Genomic DNA, 23,169 nt, shown 5'->3' with positions numbered 1-23,169 from the left:
CATACAATCCAAGATCAGGCTTTATTGAAACATACAGGACAATATGGTGACCCACACTCACAAACAACTCTAGGCATGTGACAGCAGCTCTGTCAAAGAGTACATTGCTCCATGACCTATTCTGAGTAACAACTGACCTCAGCTGCATACACAGAGCCCCGGGACAACCCTCCAGCTTAGTAGCACACACACACACACACACACACACACACACACACACACACACACACACACACACACACACACACACACACACACACACACACACACACACACACACACACACACACACACACACACACACACACACACACACACACACACACACACACGGACAACATACTGCATATTATGAACAACCAAAAAACTCACATGCAAATTCACACACACACCAGGGTGTCTAGGTGTGTGAATGCCGATCCATCCTGTATCGCACTATAACCTTCACCGCTTAACAACCAACCTCTGTCTTTCCCATGGGAGTCCACGTACGCACATAGAACACACACACACACAGTCGGACGAGCACACCTCCTGCTCTGCACTCCACTGTCATGATGCAGTCCGGAGGGTTGATGGGAGCCGGCTGGATGTGCGGTACATTCACGTGTTTACCCTCGTACACAAAGGCAAGAGTGTGCACCAACCTGCATGCGCGTACACTTGATGTCACTGTAACCATGAGACTCATAGAAGCAGAAATTATTTATGTAGCACACATTTAATGTCACAGGTTACGTGACTGTATCCTTTAAAAAATTTTTTTTTTTTAATTATTAAGACTAAATAAAGATCAGCTTCCATGTTGCACTACTCATCTTACTCTTCATCAGATCTGTTGGATGTTCAATCCAATTGTATTTGTATCGTGCCACATCAGAACATGCATCATATCAAGGCACATTACAAAGATTTCCTGTGGGTTAGTCTGACATTAGCCAAGGTCACTCTGAAGACACACATTCATTTACCAGGAGCCTCCTCTGCCATATAATAGAAGTTGATGCAGCCATGTGCATACTGTACATACAATCCAAGATCAGGCTTTATTGAAACATACAGGACAATATGGTGACCCACACTCACAAACAACTCTAGGCATGTGACAGCAGCTCTGTCAAAGAGTACATTGCTCCATGACCTATTCTGAGTAACAACTGACCTCTGCTGCATACACACAAAGACTAAATAAAGATCAGCTTCCATGTTGCACTACTCATCTTACTCTTCATCAGATCTGTTGGATGTTCCTCAGCTTCATGCTTTACCGATGAAAATACTTGTATGATGTGAGCTTTGACAAGACTGGATGGACAGAGCCACTAAAAAGTGTCAAACAAAATTATTATGGTATGGTGTTATTTTGGGGAATTACATTTTGGGCTGAAACATTTCATGCTCAATATCTGAGAACTGTAATCTGCATCACAAATGTGACATGTTGATAGTGTGAATCTATTTTCAGGTGAAAAGGGGGGATTTGCTTTTTGAAGATAATCACAGATCAAAGATTACAGGGCAGTCATGTCATTATTTCTCCACAGCCTTTAGGTATACTCTTATCACCACGCCTCTATCCTTGACTCTGATGGAAATGTTTCATGAACTTCGGGTGGTCAACTACATCTTAACAACATACAGACCTTACATAACCTTTCACACGGTCTCCTAATGTTTAAAAATCCGCTCTTGCAAACCCCTCTCCGGTGCCACAGTTCCGCGGACAACAATGATGAGGGTTGTTTTACTCCTCCTGCTCGGCTGCTGCCTCTCTGAGGCTAACGTCCTGGGACAGAGGTTCACTGCGATCACGTAGAGTCAAGATGAGCCTGCTGAAGCAGATACCTTCGCTCTGCTCAGCGGGATGAAGGCTCTTTTAGATGATCAGAGAATTGAACTGCAACAGCAACTGGTGCGGCCTTCTGAGCTGCTTTGGAAGAGAACCAAATGCACATTGGGCCATTTACCACTGAGACCAATATTGGTGACAGCTATAATTCCGCAACAGGTAATGTCCGTGTAATTGCTGAATTAATTTCGATCTTAAAATACAATAATATGAAAAGGGGCTTTGAACAAAAATGTGCGAAAAATTATACAAAAATGTTTGCCTACTACATCTATTGTTGAACACAGTATGTCTTCCAACTTTACTTTATTTGGTTCTTCTTGCCCGAGGTTTCAAAAGTGAATTCCTGTTGTTATAACAATTCTGTGATGCTGCTCAGTTAGCAAATCCATTGAGTTCACGCTTCGTGCCTTTTGGTTGTTCGAAAAAAATAAAATAAAACTTATCATCCTCTTCCCTCATCACACTTCCTGTACAGGAGGCTTCACTGCACCAGTCAGTGGTGTTTACCACTTCACCGTCTACTGGCTTTTTACTGCTGTACAAAAGCGGCGAGGCTGTCGCGGGTACTGCCCAACACGCCACTGCCTCCGACGTCACTGATAACTGTTCTAATGGAGTAGTACTGCTTCTTCAAAAAGGAGACCAGGTTGACGTGCACATGGAAGCCAGGTCCTGGGTCTGGGCAGACAGCAACCTCTGCACCTTCACGGGTATTCTGCTCTACAGTATGCCCAGCGACGTGCCCAAAACCCTTCTGTAACTTAACTAGTAGGCAATGGTTCACATCGAGCAAAGACAGACCTATTTTGTTTCTGCGAGGTTGTGCATCACATTACATCGTTTTGGTTTTAAACTGCACTTTATTCAAATAAATAGATGTTTTCGGTGGTTTGTTCAAGGACGGTTGGTTTGTGGTAGGGGCAGTTACTGTCAGTTTAGCCACACTAATATCACAGAGAAGCACTATACTGATTAAAACATTATGGAATCACACTTCCACTTATTTTAAGATGTTATTCAAATGTGTTTATGCTGACACTCTAACTTTTATGACTCTGCATAAAAATCAACAACAGTCATTGACTGAGCCACAATGTTTCATCGGTGCTTTGCTGAACCTAATCTCCATAAAACCTCCAAATCCTGACAACTGTGCAGATCCGTTTAAACCCACAGCTCACATATTGTTCTTTCAGTGAATGTGTAGAAGTTCTTAAAGATCATATCAAAATGAAAGATATTTTGATATCTTGATGTGATATTTTTAAGAATGAGGTTGTAACGTAGAGTAGCAGTCCAATGTTAGAATGACGAGCACATACCATGACAAAGGTGTTGAAGGCTTTACATACTGATCATTTCACATGAAAGTGAACACGATGCCTTGAGAAGGTGAGAAATGCGAAGACTTAATCCTCTGCTTTCCTTAGTTCTTTGGTGAGAGGGCTGGCAGTTGCTCTAGGGAAAAAGCCCTCTCCCTCATCGCGGGTGGATGTTCTGGATTAGCTCGAGGGTCAATTGTGGGAGAACCCTCTGTGAGAAATCTCTTAGCTTGCCTGTTCAATTCCTGCTTCATGCAGGAATCATGCCGACCTTCAGTCTGAACTGACAGATGCCAACCAATGCACTGCCTCTGTTGAAATAATTCAATATGTATGAGAAGAGATGAGTGAACTGAAAGAAGCCTAATATTATCACTGGGAAAACAAAAACGGGTCCCTCTAATCGCACGCCGAACCCAAATAAATGAATCCAAAGTTTTAGAGAGGAGACAACGGCAGAGCAGTCCAGATGCATGCTAGAGTCGAGTTGTGTAATATCCTGCTGATTTGCTAAGAGGAAACCATTTTCCGTGTCAGGGTAACCTAGATCAGTATTCGGCAGCACGTCATCGAGGACCTAATGTGGCATATTTGTTACGCTGTGTCACTGAGAACTGACCTCACAGTCTCTCTTGCAACATGTGCAATACAGAGTTTAAGCATGGAAAACAATGTAGACACATCAGGTCAATGGAGCAAGGAGATCTGCAGCGCCATGTCGGCTTGTGTCATGGGAATGAAAACAGAGAGGAGGAGGAGAGAGAGGCAGAGAGAGGAGGGAGGCAGAGGAAAAGAATCAGACGATGTAAAAAACAATGAGTGAAGACATGCTCTCATGCTGTTGAGGCCATAATTTAAATTATTACTTTAAATGTCCTTTTTTTTAACTTTCCACTCGTAGTATTTCTTTATTTGCTGTTGAACTGTCGTGCCACAACTCTTAAATCAGTCTTTGTCATCACTAATTCCTGTGGAGAATGATAGAGTTGAAAGTCAAAGGAGGGTAGAGGAGTCGGGAGAGAAAGAGAGAAGGGAAGAAAAAGACAGAGAGGACAAATGGAGTTCAAAGAAGCGACTGTTAAGATCAGTTTCAGGCCATCCTGCAGAGCGCTGCGCTAATGTGACACTGCTGTGACTCACTGCCCTTGCCACCCATCGCCTGTCTGCAACAACCCCAGCAGACATTTACTGTTTCGGGCACGGTGACCTTCGTGCTCTGAACTAGCACGTTGAGTCTAGACATTCAGCTTCCTACTTACTTATAATGCACGTGGGATGTTTGTTTGCTTTGCGGTATGCATGAGGCTGATAAATACATGAAGTATTCCTTTGTTGAACCAGGTCGGCAGTGATGGAAATAGACAAGTGTGACCTGTGCCCGACAGTTTTTCCTTTTTTCTTTATTGTATGAAAGCCTCTGGCCAGTAGAGCTCCGTTGATTCACTGCTGTACAAATGCGTGTGTGTGTGGGCGCGCCTGTAAGAGAAAAAGGGATGGTCTTTGTTTACATTAATCTTTATGACATATGATTCTGAATATTTTATGCTCTATAACACCATTGTTGAGTCAAATCGTGTTTTGCGTGCCTGCATGAGCATCTGTGTGAGAGTGTGTTAATTTATGTACCTGTGCTAGTGGCTTGAACAGTGTATGTGCGTGTGTGTGTGTGTGTGTGTGTGTATGTTTGTGTGTATGCATGTGCATGGACATCGCTGCAGACATCTCCCTCCCATTACACCTAATACTACATGACAGTTCTGGATCAGACTGGTAGCTATTCAAGGCTACTCTCCTCACTGCTCGCACACAAACACCAATCCTGTGCTCCTACAACGCTCATCACCAATATGGAAACAGATCTACACAAAAAAACAAAAACGCAAAACACCGACCTTATGACCATCACTGATAACAGGGTGCAACGTGAAAAATCTGCCCTGCTGTTGTGTCAGATCCCTTCGAGGACTGTGTGTGCTGTGGAGCAGAAGCAGTGCGCATCAGGCCATGCTTTAGTGGTCTGTTTTTGAAAGCAACTCTCAGTACTGTACGCTGTGGTTGGTTTCATCCACTAATGATATTAATGAGAAGCTTTTGGGGTTTACATTGTGCATCCTATGATGCAAGTAGCACAGTATATGGAGAGCCCCTTTTTTTCACTTATGATAACGCTGATGGTGACAACGTAAAGGTGCACTCCAGCATCTTATCATTGAACTTTCATAAAGTTGGGAGGCCTTGTGAGTGACCCATGACAGAAAAACTGATGGCAGAGATATGCAAGCATTTAGTTTCTTCTAGGAAAAAACAAATAAATATAATCAAGCAAAATACTGTATCTTGCTAATATATAATATATCATGTTAATATCATGCAATATATCTGTTTACAGTAGCCTACTGAAAGTTTGCATGTCTGCTTTGGGACTTTTGCTCTCAGTATTGCCCTCATCATCTGTCTCATTTGCTGCTTCCCTCTCACTTTCTCTTTTCACCTCCTCCTTCACGCTTTCTCACTCCTCACTCACTTTTCTAACCACAGATGAGGTGACTTTGTAAGACCACTAATAGCTTTGATCTGAAAACATTGGTTTATGTGCTCAGGAAATGGGGAAGAGTTTAAAAATGGAGCTGCTACTGCATGTGGGATGTGACCAGATGGCAAGTGCATGATCACTCAGGGTTGCTTTTCCAAGTCCTCAAACCTTCTGAGTTATGAGCCCGTGAGAACTTTGTTAAGTTTTGGTTTGACATAGATTAATGTCCTTCATTAAAGCAAAGGAAAAGATTACAGCAATAATTAATGTCCCAGACTTACCACTTTTGTACATGTCAACACTGATTGTGAAAGTATAGCCATACCCTATAACACTTCTGCTCCTTACGATCATCCTGTATTATCACACGACAGCACATCTCTGGATTGACACACGCTGACAGTCAATAGCAGTTAATGAATACATTTGTACTTTATCTTCCAGCTACTGCAAACAGCCCAGCCAGAAGCAAGGTGGACACCCATGCCTCCTAATGCCACACTGCAATAGAAACTAAGTAAGGCATACTGTAGATGTCCCATTTCACACCGCTTGATTCCTTATATGCTCTCCTAAAACGCTGCACAGAGTCATTAGGCAACTATTTCTTTCCTTTAGTGTCCAGTCACACATATCAGTTTCTGATCTTTTCCTCATTTTTCCGTATACCTTATAACCTTCTCTTTTTGAATGTGTGTGTCTCTTCCTCCCTGTGTCAAAGTCATTGAGGTGTAAATTCACATTAGTGGGAGCATTCCTCCCAGACAGGAGCAACCAATGACTGGCTATATAGGTCAGAGTAAACAAAGCGAAAACTTTGTGCCTGTGTGTGTTTGTGTGTATGTGTATGTGTGTGTGTGTGTGCTGACAAGCCGTATTTTGAGTATTTCTCGTCTCACCCATACTAAGAGCTATGTTGCAGACATAGCAAAACACTTAAACTATATTCTACCAGAGATTTTCTTACTCAGATTGGCAGGTGTTCCCTGCCCCACCTCTGTGAAAAGCCCCTCTTGGGTCTGTATTGGTGTATGAGCTTACCGACATCAGTCAAACTCTCCCAAGTTCAACAAGCTACTCACTGCAGCTTCAAGATAAAAAGAAACACGTTTTTAAAATTATTACTTACAGGACAAAAAAGGCAACAGAGAGTCCTACACCTCTGTATCTGCTTCTGAAAGCTTATATAATATGAATACACTTTAAGCATGTTCAATACATGAGAGGTACAATGTGAATAAAGATTTTTTCCAACCTGTGGAATCAAATTCAGCTGGTAAAATAATTGATTGCTGATCCTTCTGTCAAATGTAATTTGAGGAGCACTTTCCCTCAATTATCTTTGAAAATGTCACCACTGTGAGTCCATTTTTAAGGTCAGCCTGCACTTGTTGTGTTTTTGAGTGTGTGCATGATTGGGTTTGTGTGTCCATTGAAAACATGTACGCCTATAGATATTTATCAGTGTATACAGAACTGTGTGCATGTGATACATCATGCATTGTGACCGTGGGCCGTCAGGTATGTGTGATGTAGCCTTAAGTGTGTGATATTAAATGTGTGTCGTGACTATGATAAAAAAACGTAGCTGCTCTTCTTCCTGCTGCGTCAGGGCCTGGCTGCATGGCGCATTAGTGTCAGTCTGACTCTGAACGGTCATAGCATGTTCACCCTGCATCCATGGGGTGGAATTAACCTTCCAGTCCGTCAGAGAGGGAGTCGGGGAGCATAGACAATGCAACCCACGATTATACAGAAGCCAACAAACTGATCATGACCAGAGAGTTGGACATGCTGAATCAGTACATCAAGTATGGACGGCTGCAAGCTGTTGCATCAGAACTTTCCTGTTACCATTTTTTATGACATTAAGAGGGAAATGATCAGATAAGCAGTCACAAAAAATGGCATAGAATCCTGGATTCGAAGCCTGGTTTTCAGATCCCATGAATCACATATACGTAATGGCACTGAAACTGAATAATTGATCATACTGAAAATGGTATTGAAATATTTTTGATGATAGTTTCCAACTTTAGTCATCAGGGGGCTTATCAATTGTCCAGTTCGTCATCTCGGACTTACAAGCTGCACACCTACTTCCATGTTAGGAAGTGACCAGTACAAAGAGTCAGTCCACATTCACTCGGACAGGAACCAAACCAACCAGACCAAAGACACATTCAACATTGAAAGTGAACACTTTTAACTATTCCAGTCACCGTGTGATAACTTTGGAAAGTGGAACAATAAAGACGCACTTGCTTCTTGCCATGTCCACATTATTGTATGGATGCTATCGGTCAGCAATAGCAAGCACAACATCCAGACGTACAATGTTTTGGAAAGATTACATGATCGTGATCAAAACCACATTCTAAGACGACCGACTGGGATGCACAGAGAGCCTGCTTGTAAGTTTGGGTTAAGTTTGGACTTACCAGCTGAGACACAGTGTCTGTCTGACTGGGGATGCTTACATCATTAGAGCTAGCGTGTCTGTCTGTGTGACCTTGTGTGTGTGTGTGTCTGTGTGTGTGTTTCTGTGTGTGTGTTTCGTGTACATGTCCTGAGGTAGTGACCTTAATCTGGAGCACAAGGGTGACACAGGCTCAGACCAGACAGTGACAGAGATGACCTCATGCATCAAAACATGCACACGCACGCGCACACGCACACACACACACACACACACACACACACACACACACACACACACACACACACACACACACACACACACACACACACTGTGTTGAGGCTCACTCACCTCGGGGGCTATGTAGTCTGGAGTGCCGCAGAAGGTGCGCGTAGTCACTCCCTCTAACATGTTCTCTTTGCACATGCCGAAGTCGGCAATCTTAATATGTCCCTCAGAGTCCAGCATCACATTGTCCAACTTCAGATCCCTGAGGGAGTAGACAGACTTTCAGAACGTCCTTGAAGTTGCTGACTTTTTCTTTTCAGAATTATTTTTAACAGTACTATTTCTACCAACGAAACCCCTGTTCTTGTTGCTGCTGGGTGTTTTCACCTAAAGAAAAAGAAATTATGATCTTTCACTAGAGGGTGTCTAACCCAGACATTTAATAAATCACAAAATGTCTAATTATGACTTTAATTGAATTTGAAGAGCAGCATGCCTTTTAGGCCAACTGGTGCTGTGCAAACTGAGTACACCGGCTGATACTCACCTGTAGATGACTCCTTTACTGTGCAGGAAAAAGAGACCAACAGCGATCTCTGCTGCATAGAACCTGCAATAACAACCACACATGTAAGGACTCCCAAAACAAGGAAAATCAACCTTGAAAACCTAAAATATTAATAATAATAATAATCTTAAACTGGTATGTCTTACACTGCCTGAGGTTCCTTGAACTTGCCCACTTGTTGGATATGGTACATGAGGTCGCCCCCATTCACATACTCCATGACAAAGTAGAGACGATCCTGTGGTCACATAGAGAGAGATGGAGAGGAGACATGTAGAATAGGAAGGGTAGAGGGAGAAAAATACGGAATATCACTATTTTGCACAAAAGAAGACACTTCCACAAACGCTGTAAAAATACCCATTTCTTTTTACTGTCAAAGCTCTACACTGGAAGGGTTGGTTCCTGTGCTACAACCTCCCCTAGCCTTGCTGTCCGAGTCGATCCGTTGTTCCTGCTACACTTTCCATGACAAGGTGACCTACAAAACCCCACAAAAAAGCGCTTCTCGGAAAAGAAAACACTGAACACAGACGTCTGTCAGGAAATATTCTCTTTATTCTCTTGAACAGTGGTGGTCCCCTCTGTCTCTTCCCGTTTCCTCTGACTGCTGCTGGAGTTCAGATTGGCCTTGTTCAGCTTTGCAATCGTCTAACGATGACTGGGTACATTTGGGTAAGAGGCATCAAGAGGCAAATAGATGTATATATGTAAGAGATGGGGCATGAAACAAGTTTAATGAACAATATGGTTCAGTGTTTGTGGAGATTAACCCAATCTAGGGAATAAGAATCTGGATATCAGGATATTTGACATAATATACTGCCACCCAGCAAGAACTCATCAGACATTTTTGTCTGTTACTTTCTATTGATTGAGTAATTCCCCAAGACATGACAGAAATGAAAGGAACTTAATCTGAGAAGGATTTAAGAAGTCCAGTTGCACATTGGCCGGCCTTGGTATCTAAAGCCCAACAATGTAATTGTAAATGGCATCAAATTACTGTGATAAACACAAAGTAAAGTCTGATCTTTATGTGTGTGTACCCAGACTCTGTGAGTTTGTGTGTGTGTACTAAAAACATGTATGTATGAGAGCTTGTCTCTTCACTCGTTTGTGCTCTCAGGTTGTGTGGTCTGGTTTTGGTATGAGTCACGCACCTGACACTAGTGTTCTAGTTTGGGTTTATTTGTTTCCTCTGTTATTATTTTTTTTTTTTACTGGTCATGAACGTCCTCTACCGCTCTCCTACATCACTTGATGAGTAATATGTTTGGATAAAAGCTCCTTCGTGAATTAATGTGACCTGACCTGAACTGGGGTGACTTGTCCCGGTGTGTGTCCAGGGGCGCTTCACCTACCACTGTCTGGAAGCACGAGTGGAGATGCGTGAGGAAGGGCGGCTTGTCCTGCTGGGCGAGGACTCTCTTCTCCACCATGGTACATTCCACGTCATCGTCCTGGATCACCACGTCCTTCTTCAGGATCTTGATGGCGTATAGCTCTTCAGTGGCCTTCATCTCTGCCAGCATGACCTTCGCAGAAATAAGGTCAAAAAAGATTTCTTGCTTTTTGCCAACAGTGACATTGAAATAAAGAGATGCACACAACAAATTTGGGTTTAACTGCCCCACCTTGCCGAAGCTGCCTTTCCCAAGCACAGACAAGAAGGAGAAGTCGCAGAGTTTGACTTGGTCCAGGCTGTTGGACGGCAGCTGGCTGAAGTGTCTGCCCTCCGTCTCGTCGAACGCCTTCTTACCTGGGCCTAGCTTGGCTTTCTGCACTCAGGACACAGAAGATGAGGTGCGTTAGAAATACACATATTAAAAAGTAACGCACACATAATGTAAAGCTGCAGTGTGAAGTTTGATTCTTATAATGTGGACCTTATTTAAAAAAAAAGTTATCAGACAGAAAGTATGGACAACCAATTGTGAACAGATTCTTCTTGTAGTGAGGTGTCATTGAATATTCAAACACCAAACCTTTCAAATTCCCCTTCCACCTCTACAGCTTTTATCATACACATATTTGTTTGAATTCCATTCCTAAAATGAGACATGACAGCTTTGGGTCATTATCCTCTACATGTGCTTACACACTCAACTCACACGTTGCGTACTCACTGCCACAATACAACATACACATATGATACACATTTAAAACTAAGGGTAATTAAAAATGGCTCGATGCAAACAGATACAAAGTGAACTAAACTGAGTATTAAACAAGAGGATTCATTAGCTTTTATTGACAATTGTTATCTTTGTTACTTTATAGCTGAAACGGTGGAACATCCACCTTCAAACATGATAAGATGCAGATCTCATTAAAATGAATTACAACCTCAGGACTGGCCGTTCTTGTCAACTTGAAGGAGGAAGGTTTTTCATGGTGACAAACGTTTACACTAAGTAAAAGCCCTAAACCCTTTCCACAATTTATGTAAATCATAAAACAAAAATGAGGACCAAGTTATTCAACATAAAACACGATTGAAACAATAAAAACACTAAGTAAAGCTTGATGTATTGCATGTCAGGTGGCTATTTATGTTTCAAAAATACTTTTTTTTCAGATAATAACATTATAATCAATAAACATCAATATCCAGCATGTTATGTGTTTGTAGATAACATATTTTGAGGACGGACCTGTGTAACTGGAAATAGGCAGAGCATAATTTAAGGCATTACATAATTGAAATTGCTTCTTCCTGTGTGGTACAGGCAAAGTCTAAAGAAATAATTCCTATAGTTGTAATTATATCTCAATAGATGAGTTTTTCTACAGTAATGAAGGAGAGGGTGCCACCGTGTGGCTGTTCCATGTGCATGCATTTGCAGACAACTGTCTCTGACAATGACCTGTGTTTGCAAAGATGAAAAAAGATTCTCTTCTATGTTTTTCTCTCATGCCAAAGTCATGCTCAGTCTCCCAGGGAGGGCAAAATGCTTCAAGAAGCTTGCTAGAAAACGGCGTTGCATTATGCTGAAAATTGCACCACACCTTCGAATGCTAAACAACAACCAAATATGACACAACTTTCTGAACTTTTCTGTCTTTCTGCACAAAACACAACCCACATCGTCACAGTCAGCCGAAGCCAAAACCAGATCCAAAATCATGCTGAACCCCAACAACATGAGCAAAACCTACATCCACATGCTACAAAGAAGGTCCCCTGTTTAGCTTCAGCATAAATTATAATATAACTGCCATTAAATTGATTACATTTCTTACTTTTCTTGGATATATAGGATCATAATACACACATCGGTCTAATCAAAGGGGAAGTCATACCCCGTATGAACAACGCACTGCACCTTCACCAGCCAGTGAATGTCACTTAAATATAAAGGAATACTCACTGAAAATTCACTGCATGTTGAGAAAATTCTTTGATCCAATAACTTTAAGTGTTATAAACCTCTGGTGAAGACTTACTAATGTGTGGAGGAGAGAAGGGTTTCTAAACCTTTTCCATATCTGTTGACAAAATAAAGAGATTCCCAGGGAATAGGAAAACACGAAAGGGTGTGGGTGATATCCAACAACAGACTAATGGGACAAATTTCTGGATTTATCGTATTTCACCTCCATGAATCACTTTAACATTCATATAACGCCCAATGCAAACTATTTCATAACATTCAGATTAAATAAAGACATGACACAACTTGAGACAGCTAATGCTGAGCAGCTTTAGTTTTGTTAATGGCGTCAACAATAGTCTGCTCCTAATCTGGGAGAGCAGCAGCGCAAAAACTCAAAGCAGGCCACAGCACACCTGTGAGCTTTAGCCAGAGAAAAGAGCCTGGCTGAGCCGAGCCGAGCGAGCAGCAGCCTTACTTCCTTCCTCTCAGACGCACCTGATCAGAGTCTTCCACAACTGCTTGGTCCTGAAACCACAGGGAGAAGGGAGCCGAAATGGCTGACTCACTTAGCACTCACAGCTGTTTTTTTATATGCTGGTAGTTGAGGGGGAATATTAAGTTCCTATATTGACCATTACACCAATGAGTGCATTCATTTCTTGAACAAGCAAATACATCATCATACTGTATGTGTTGTAAGATATCTACCTGGATGGTACCATGGAAATAAGAAAAAAAACGGTAAAATAAATTGTGCAAATGCCACAGAAAAGTGTAAAGTTGGTGCCGAAATTATTACTGATAAGCGAATTATCCCCACCCTCCAAAATGTTCTCACAAGGATAGTAATAAACAAAATACACGCGCGCACACATGCGCGCACACACGCACACACACGCGCACGCACGCACGCACACAGAAATACTGGGGTGATAATTGTATTGGGGGTGTTCTTCAGTTCAGTGCTGACATCTAGTGGTCATTACTGGCAGTGTTTCTCTTTATGTAACTGTGGACCATATGTGCAGTTCATTGCTGTGAATGTTGCAGATGAAAGTAGACACATAATGCTTCAGCATGCAGTAAGATCCAAGACCTTGTACCTCCAGGACATACCTGCACTGACACTGATGCAAGCAGACAAGATGTAGACGGGCAGAGTGACCCACAGACAGACGCACACATACAGAAGCCGTGAAGTTTGAGGTGAGTACAGTGTCATGATTTACTAACAATCCTCTGACGAACTCTGAGGAACAGGAATCAGCGAAGACAGACAACTGTACACTCAGTTGATTCAAATATACATACTATTCACCGTCTCCCAAGGGCTCAATGTGCCACATACTCCACATATAGTATGTAAGGTGAAGAAAATTTAAGTATAAGCAAATTGATTTGTGGTTTTTTCATTCACTTAACAAAAATGTTTTCTTAATTTGTTGCTGAATTTTCTTAGCTCTTCAAATTACAGACATCCATTTATTACAGTTTGCTATTTTCTTTTTTAAATTTATTTTAATTCCTTTCATGAATACTCAATTCACATCCAGAACAAATTGTTAGTAAATTGGATCAATTTGCGAGTAGTTCGGACCGACATACAAATGATCAGACGTGGAGGAGTGGGGGAACATGTCACCACAACAACAGGAGAGGAGAGGAGAGGAGAGGGCTACCTTTAGAATAAAGTTAATTTGGCAGTCCTGAGAGCAGGGGCAGGACAGGGAGAGCGGGACAGAAAAACTCTACTGTATTAAATATGAAAATATGACACAGGATGAAGAGGCATTTGGAGGGTATAAGTCTCACCAAGCACATAGGAGGGAGCAGGAGGCTGAGGGGTAAAAGGGAGAGAACCAGAGAGGGTTTTATGAAAAGGGAAAAGGACAAAGAAGAGAGGGACGTTCTCCGGGTCGCACAGCATCCAGACAAGATAGAGATAATAAAGTTAAGTAGGCAGTACCTTTTGTTTTAGATATACCGAACAGTATTGCCACTGTGATGGCGCTTTTCAGGGTAAAAAATAAAGTTGTTCCTGAGTTCCAGCTTTAAACAGATATAAAGGTTGCAGTCTGCAAAATAACTGTAAACCAGAGAATCTGAGATGCTGTATGAAAAATACTATATATTATGCTTATTGTGTACTTTCTTTGATAAAAAAAAATTACAAATTTTGACAAGACATTAAATCTTGCGATCTGTTAATGTTCAGTGTTTGCATGTGCTGAATAACAAGCTTGAGTGTGTGGGCAAGGTAAAAGAGCGCCTGTTGAACCCTGACACACAAAGCACCAACGCCTTGACCACGATTCATCATCCATCTCATTCAGGTGACTATATTCTGCGTGCTGTGGGTCTTGTGGAGCTGTTACCATGACAACCGTATGCACACAGAGGTCAACGAGGGTCAGATTCCTCTCTGACCTAAATCAATTCTCATGTTCGTTTCCCACAGTCTGTATGAAGACAGAAAAACAGTATCAACTACCTCAAAAGAAAAAAATATGTTTTTTTTGTGTGTGGTGTACAAATTAGTTTGGGCTTTTATTCCCAGCCACAATCCTCTATGGTGCTTTGCCATTTTTTTTCCAATTCAAACCCACAGAAATGTCATGGAAAATTACTTTTTCTAAAGTCTCCTCAAGAGCGCAGGGCTCCCACTGAGCGGCTGAGACACAATCAGAGGACCACAAAGAACGCTGATTGCTCCCAGCAGGCCAGCGACACTGATACAGCAAACTGGAAGAAGGAAAAGATGATCTTTTGTCTCATCTACCCCCTCAAAAGGGGTCTTGCACAATATTTGAGAAAGTGAGTTTGGGTGGCATTTTTAGAGGGAAAAGTTTTTGGATTTACTAATGATATACAATTATTAGATGTTATGCAATGATGATCATCATCAAGTATTTTCTAGTAAATCATATTTGTCATGAACAGCATCAAGCATTAAGTAAAAAAAAAAGAAGAAAAAAGTCGGGGTTAGTTAAGGTAGTTAATTTTCCCACTAAAATTCAACTTTGTTACGTTAAAAGGAGCCTATCTTTTGAAAACAGTGGATTCAGGGAACAAAAAAGAATCTGCTTATATTGCAGCTTGTGATACTAAGAACAGGTAAATGGCCGCTCTGAGTATCCCATTCAATTGATTTACCATCTGGCAAACCTGTTTATACAGTAGAAGTCCAAAGGAATTATATCTTTTCCGTTTTAACTCATCTTTGGTTATGAATTTAGTAACGATATCAATTCAACAAAAACTAGTTTACAATGAGATACGGAATCAAAACATCATCATCACCGGTTGGCCTCGTCTTTGTCAAAGAAAAATGTCTCTGTAGATTAAAAGACAGCGGCGGGTGCTAAGAAATCAAATCAAAGGCTGCCCCTCTGCTGCTTTGATTTCACTATGGAGTGGAATCTCTTTGATGGAAGAACAAAACGCCAACAGTCTGCAGCACAGATATCACACGCTCTTCCTTGTTGTAGAAATTAATTCTCCCGAGCATCACAGCTGCACAGCTGAGGAGAACATGTGACATTTGTTTGTAAGCTGAGGGCGGCTGGACCGACAGGGCTGTGTCATCACCAACAGTGTCTCTGATATACATATAAAGACAATATTCCGTATGAAGAAAATATTTTATGGGTTACCTTAAAGAAAAGTCTCAGAGAGCCATAATTGGCCAATAAATAAACTTTTAGACTGAGTTTTAAGAAATGTTTCAAAAGTAAGAAAATTTCTGACCAACTTGAAAAAAAAGTACAGAAATTGGTAACAAACCAATTAAATTTCTTTGGATTAAAGTTTTTAATTGTCTTGAATTAACATCCAGTGATATTGTTTATGTGCTTCCATGTTGCAGACACTCCAGACAAGACATTTGGTCAATAAGACAAACAGATGACAATGAGGCACAGTGGTAATTATTCAAGTGTGATCCTCACCTCAAATTTCTGCCTCAGTTCCTCGTTACCATCATCCTCTTCTGAGATGGGAACGTTGTAGTATTCCCCTTCCTCCTGGCACAATAACTTATACCTGAAGGAGCGAGTGAAGAAGGAAGACAGACAGACAGGGAGAGGTAGGGTGAACACACACACACACACACACACGATAAACAGGGAGAAATGTTGTAAGATAAGGAACTATCAGATTCTATAATTCACCTTCCCTTCTTCTACTCAACTGTTCTACTCTTATTCTCATTGTGACCTCCTGCATCTGGGTACAGTTGATACGAACACCCTCACCACCCTTAGTGTTAGCACAAATCCTGACACATCTCAGTGAAACACAACTGACAATTACAACAGGCGGAGGAGGCCAGTTCTAAAAATTGTCAATACTACACTGCTGGCCCTTTTGTTTTACTGTCTGTTGTGTCTTGCTTTTTCAATTTAAGACTAATGAGAAATTAGGAGTAGCATCACACAAAAAAAAGATTAAGTATTTCATTGTTTTTTTTCGTAGACTTTTATAAAATATCACTTTTGACTGGCTGAGGTGTATTAAACATTTGCTTTAACTACCTGACAGAAACATTGTAAGCACCGAACAATAACAAAAGCATTGTCATTCCAAGCAGGGAATATTTTGCACAGGAGAAGAATTTGGAGGAGCCATATTTTATTTGTTTACTGCTTCAAAATGGTAACTTCACCCTAGTAAATACCACACTGTGTGATTTCAAACAATTCATCAGCGTCAATGACAGTAGTCAATCCGTAAGGACGTGAACATTACCAGCCACAGACTGGAGACTTCATGAGCTCTGACACTCCGAAGGAAAGGGCTCCCATGAAGTCATTCCGGGTGGTCCGGTCCCAGTCCCACACCTCCACCGACAGCCTGCGGTCCTTATCTGTGGGTCTCAGCTTGCTGTGAAACACAGAGATTTGCATTATGGATATTATGCAAAAAAAACCCTGAACTTTAGTACATCACCTACATGTCAGCTACAGTGTGCTGCAGACCGTAGGTGACATCAGCTCATTAACTCACAAAGTAAAGGTCTCGTTCCATTTGGGGTTGAGGTTGGAGCGGATGGTTTTGGTCTTCTGCTTGGTCTCATTTTTGGGGTCTGGTATGAGCTTCAGTTTGACATACGGATCAGACAGGCCGTTGGGGTCCATGGGGATCAGGTTAATGCCTTCACTCACTGAGGGGAAAAAAAGAACAGAGATTTTAAATAATTAATTTGTTAATAGAAACATGTAGAAGTACGCAATCTCCATACATATTACATGCATTTTGGAACATATTTGGATCACAACTTTAACAGGGTTATTACTTGAGAAGGTTTACTTGCTCTAATTATCAGTTTCCTCATACTGTCCATTGCTGCAGCTCCTCTTTGCAGCCTCTTTCTGAAGCACTTGGTTTAACTCCTGTCTCTTTAAAGTAAGTGATTTTATTCCAATACACACTGAGAATATTTCCTGCGGCGAAAAAAAAAAATCTGTAAATTGCTCTGTAAATTGAAAACAAAAAAATGGTGTGAACCACATCTCACACCACTGCGTGTGCAGTGTGTAAACCTCAGTTGCGACACCTTAAGAGATGTGCCAGCAGATGACGCTACGATTCAGGGGTTTTGGACTTGCGGTTAGGGTATCACTCTCCCACACCCGAGGCTGAGGGTTCAAGGCTTAGTCAATGTTGTAAAATTCTCAACAACAAACGAAGAGAAAGACAAGCTTACTCCAAAATCGCTTACTGCCCCTTTAAGGTCCCGTCCCAGTCTGCTCTGATTGGCCAGCTGGCAAGCCCCTAATGCTACCTGCCTGGACAATTGGAAGTCACTTTGGAAACAAGCGTCAGCAAAATGAATGAAAGGGGAAAAAGGGAAAAAGCATAACGAACTGAGCTCCTGAACTGTGACTTTCACTTATCCCACAATCACCACACAACACAAAATAACAATACTGATAACAGATAAATGTATTAAAACAGCCTAGTTTCAATATCTAAATGAACACATTGTCTTGTGTCTACAGTGAAGACCAATCACTTTGGTACGAAAAAAAACAACATGTCGCTGTTGAGCAAAAGAAGAACATCAGAAAAAGTAACAGGTGTTCAAGATCAAATGGCAAGTCACCGCCTATGAAGATTGTTTATGGCCTGAGTCTTTTAGGAAGCGAATGCAGGAAGTGTTATGGGAACAGTGATTCAAAACTTCAGGGAGTGTCATGCTTAAGTAAGCGGAGGCTCTCTTCTTGTCCTCCTGTATTTAGCTGTTCAGTAAACAAGGACACACCAGAGACATTAGCACTCCATTAGGCTTGAGCACCGGAGCTCTGCAGCGCGCGCACACACACACACACACACACACACACACACATACAGTACCTCTGCCCATGCTCAGACGATACACACACACACACACACACACACACACACACACACACACACACACACACACACACACACACACACACACACACACACACACACACACACACACACACACACACACACACACACACACACACACACACACACACACAGAGTGATCATCAGCACACACGTGCACCCAGCATCACCCCAGGGACAGGGTGAATGTCTGCCTTGCTTGGCTAAGCCTCGGCCCCTTGGAGACCCCAGACATCTCTGTCCATGTGGCCCTGTCAGACAAATCTACCGAGAAATTGCTAGTGGTGAAGATGCTGAACGACCTTTGACCGGGAGAGGAAGGCTCAAAACCACAGTATGTTAAGACTGCATGAGATACCGTATAGACAGGAGATACCGTATAGACAGGATTAAGATAAACAAACAAAATCGGGGACTGTCACCACAGAGTTAACAGAGTCGTGGCTGTAAAACAATCCAAATACAGTGTTGTTGCGTTTATAATATGATGCAACAATATTCATAGAATAAAGGGCAAAATAAATGATCACACTGATATTAATTTGTTTTATTTATCTGTGTTATCATTTGAGCTACTGGTAAAAGCTTTCATGCTATAGTGGCCTCATTTTATTTTCACTATTGTTGCAGCAATAGAATCAGATGACTACTAGATAAACCAACACGACAGAGCTTCCCATTGTTTGCTTTTATTTTCAGCTCCTGTGGTGGAGGATTTGAGTGCTGAGCAATGCTAGCGAGGTGGGAAGTCGACGATGATGAAGATGAGTGATGGAGTGAGCCGAGAGGAAGGTAAAGAGACAGGGAGGGAGCATAAAGTACAAGAGAAGACAGAAGCTGCTCAAAGTGTGGGAAGGTATTGAGTGATCCAGCCCTCTGCTTTCTCAGAAACACAACAGAAAAGTGTAAAGTCGCCCTGTAGGCACAAAATAACAACTTACTGCAAACTATATTTACACTTGAGTCTACCCTAATATGGATGCACTCTACAGGAGAGAAGGAAACACTGAAACACAGACGGAGTGTCTTTTGGTAATCACTCAGATGTTCGGGAGAAAACCTTCCTCCCTCCTCACCTCATCCCACCGCTTTCAATTTCACCAAAAGAGGCATATTGGAATAGAAAATAATAATATGATGAGCGAGCTTCAAAGGGGGATGCCACATTATGTTTGTTTCAGATGTCTGAAGCAGACGGCCCCTTACGGCCTGTGGAGTAGAGGTTGAAAAAGTAACAGTCATGTGATAACTGTAGGTATGAGCTGGATCTCAAAAACCCTGCTGTCTGCTCATGAAGGAGGTTGTATATTAGAATTATTTTTAAGTGTCTTTCAGTAGACTGAGATTGTGCGAATAGGGTGGTGCCAAAATTGGTACAATTTGCACAGAATCTGTTGAATATATGCTACATTTATGAGACACCCCATATTACGTGTTCTGTATGTGAAGTCACACACTTTACACTATCTTTCTTCAACTTTTAGCTCTTATTTATGAATATTGTATAATCACCCAGTCCAGGAAAAGTGGATTCTTGTGTGATGAAAATGAAAATATAAAAACAGAGGATATAAACTGACCATAAGTCAAGGGGGCAATAATTTAAAGTCCTGGTACAGTAAACTGTACTTGCCATTATAACCAGTAGGGGGTATGCTAGACCATCCGATTTAGCGCGACTGCCCAAACAAGACACATTTTATTCTGCTGTACTGCAAAGACTATAGGTAACAACTAAAGTTACCTGTGGGATTGAAAAAATTTTGGTTAACGATTAAATTGTTGTTGTTTTTCTCAAATCCAAAATAGTGTTCTTGTACTGGCTGTTTTTACTGACCTGCATCATGCTGCCATATCGGTCTGTGCATGTGAGTTTAAAAACACATGCATATGCAAATAGACGGACTGGGGAAGCTGGTGTGTGTGAGTGTGTGTGTGTGGGAGTTTTTTTGGGGGGGGGGTTACCAGGCAAGTAGTTGCCTGGATACAAGTCTTCACAACTATCTTGGTTTGCATTTAAACAGCAGCAGCAAGTGAAACATGGTGCAGCCTCTCCAAAAAAAACTTGTTGAGCTGTGTATTTATCCAGCTGTACTCTGCGGAAAAACAAAACCTACAAATCTACTTATAAAAAAAGAATCTAGAAAATTGGACCAAAAATTACAGATGTAAGACTTATCAGCTGTGTGCGATCACAGTTCTGATCGAGCCCCGCTTTACTGAGCTTTTTCCACTTTGTGGGCCTTACTGACTCAAGAAACCTGTTCCTTGTGAGGTCCGTACCTCCTCCACTGCAGACTTTTATATAAAGTTTGACTCCTTTTTGTAGAGAAAACAGTTGCATGTGAGATGAGTGCTCCGACGTCTCTCTGTGACAAATGCTGCTCAGGTCTGGACAGATTTCATTGTTGACTTTGCTGGTTGAAAAATTTGAACTGCTGCACACCATTTAGACAGCTCATTATGATGTAGATTGACTTGGTCAAGTGTTGCACCAGTACAAATGGCGTAATCGGGCTGAAAATTGAGTCTGGGTCTCTCTCCCTGACTTGAAGCAAATATGAAATCGCATTTTCCTTTTTCAAAAAGCCACCAGGCGATAAAGATGCACTTCTGAAACAGAATGAAGAAAGAAGACAAAACAAAGAAAGGCCAAATAAGAAGGTAAAAACGGAGGCGATGAAAGGCATATGCTCAGATGGCATGAAGACAGTCTGCGACATGCTGAGAGGAGGGGGGCCAAGGCAGGGCAGCGACGACAGACTGGGAATACCAATGACATGACTTCTGGGAGTGTGGCAGCAGAAATAACACGGCAACAAAGTTCAGCTGTTCTACGAGCTCCACAGAGAGAAAGAAAGAGGAAGTCTCTCTGTGCATGTATGATATTATGGATAATACAGTATGATGGAGACTTTGTTATTATGTCATTAAGAATGATGAGAACAGGCACACAGCTTTTTGGTAAGGGGGGGTTGATTCTCAAATATTTCCATTCCTATTCATAACTGTGTGAAAGTCAACAACATATTGTATGTTACATAAATATTGGTGCGTATTAGTCTTGGTAAGTGATGGTACTAGAACTAGAGTGCAAATATTTCATATTTCAAAATGCAGTACACAAGGTTTTTCAGCTTTCAATGTTTTACTTTCTTCTCCAGGATCTGTGTTTCCTGCACAGACACAGAAAGCCTTGTCTTCAGCCGACACCAGATGACCCTACCTCAAAAATTAGGTCATTCCTGTTTGTTCTTTGCCTCCCTGTGTAAACACTCTCTAAACCTTAACCCACGAGTTTCACTCTCCGCCCTCTCCAGTGTAACCGCCAGTGCTCCTGTAAGAGGCCACAACTTAAATGTTGGCCGGCAGAGCTGTCCATTAATGTAATATTACATCAGCTTAAAGTGAGAGCAGACTGCAGACCCTTCAGTATCAACTGTAATGGGATTGATATGCGTCTACAACAGATTCTTCTTTTTAATAAGAATTCTTAATGCATTACAACATTAAAAGAGGAGTCACTGCTTCAGTTGTGGCCAACTCCCTGCAGTGGAAATGTTCTGGCACTGGTGCCACCACAAGTGCCGTCAGCTTCTCCATCTTAACTCTGATTGAATGGGAAAATGTAATAGCGGGATTTTTGAGTCAAATTTGCTCTTGGCATGAACCTGTTGTCTTTCCTGCCCGATGACTCGGATTCTACATGGAAATGGAAATTACTGGGAGGAAAGGCTTCCGAGTGGAAGCGATGGCAGCGAGTCTGTGGCATTAAGATCACTGGGCAGTGATAGTCGATTGGCAACCCGCAGGCTGCATCTGAACCGCAGACAGAGCCTTGATCCAGAAATTATTCAGCAGGTGTATAGATTAATACACTAACAATAGCAATACAACAGAGCATGAGATCAGAGAGAGGGAAGAAAAAAGAAGATGAAATCAACAAAAGACAAAGTACAAAGACTTTTTTGGGGGGGGGGGGGCATAAGTATATATTGATATAACTTCCATATTAATTAGAGTAAGTTGCAATCCGGGTGAGGAAACCCCAAGTGAACACCGTAATACACTTGAATGAGCATTTGTTTTGTTCATTTTGTTCATTGTGATTTAGTGAGAGTTGATTTCTGTATGACGGTACATTTCAGTACGTTTAGCAGGATGAGAGAAATGATGCCATGCACCATTGAAGATAAAACATTTTGACATGCAGCCTATGACCACTCCACAGAGATGAAAGCTGGGATTGCGGCAAATTCTGGTAGTATTTTCGTCTTCAGACAGTGTAGAAGTACAGTTAAGACCTCATTTTTAAGGTTATCTAGTAACAGGAATACATCAAAGGCCACAGCGGAATGGACCCAGATCGCTCTAAGCTCCATCAGCCAGAAAATGTCACTACACCTCCAAAAGGTTCAAGAGTAAAAACTGCTTTCCCTGATCCACCCACATCGACAGGATATCTTATCCAAGCACCAATCTGATCTAC

The 23,169-nt window shown here is 41.7% G+C and overlaps 1 protein-coding gene across 2 annotated transcripts in view; it reads right to left on the bottom strand.

Annotated features, from left to right (window-relative positions):
• Positions 1–23,169, bottom strand: part of prkcaa (protein kinase C, alpha, a) — a 108,943-nt gene that overhangs the window by 18,589 nt on the left and 67,185 nt on the right. The window contains exons 6-14 of one of the 2 annotated variants that reach the window (XM_035636691.2): positions 17,307–17,463; positions 17,049–17,183; positions 16,250–16,343; positions 12,798–12,827; positions 10,560–10,703; positions 10,287–10,460; positions 9,069–9,160; positions 8,902–8,964; positions 8,478–8,616 (exon numbers count right to left, since the gene is read on the bottom strand). In XM_035636691.2, the coding sequence (XP_035492584.1) occupies positions 8,478–8,616; positions 8,902–8,964; positions 9,069–9,160; positions 10,287–10,460; positions 10,560–10,703; positions 12,798–12,827; positions 16,250–16,343; positions 17,049–17,183; positions 17,307–17,463 (1,028 nt within the window). The remainder of the gene's footprint in view (positions 1–8,477; positions 8,617–8,901; positions 8,965–9,068; positions 9,161–10,286; positions 10,461–10,559; positions 10,704–12,797; positions 12,828–16,249; positions 16,344–17,048; positions 17,184–17,306; positions 17,464–23,169) is intronic. The other variant, XM_035636692.2, reaches the window with a different exon arrangement.

The sequence above is a fragment of the Scophthalmus maximus genome, chromosome 8 (assembly GCF_022379125.1).
Source record: "Scophthalmus maximus strain ysfricsl-2021 chromosome 8, ASM2237912v1, whole genome shotgun sequence".
In the NCBI taxonomy this organism is placed as follows: domain Eukaryota; kingdom Metazoa; phylum Chordata; class Actinopteri; order Pleuronectiformes; family Scophthalmidae; genus Scophthalmus; species Scophthalmus maximus.
This window is presented reverse-complemented; position numbering and strand designations above follow the sequence as displayed.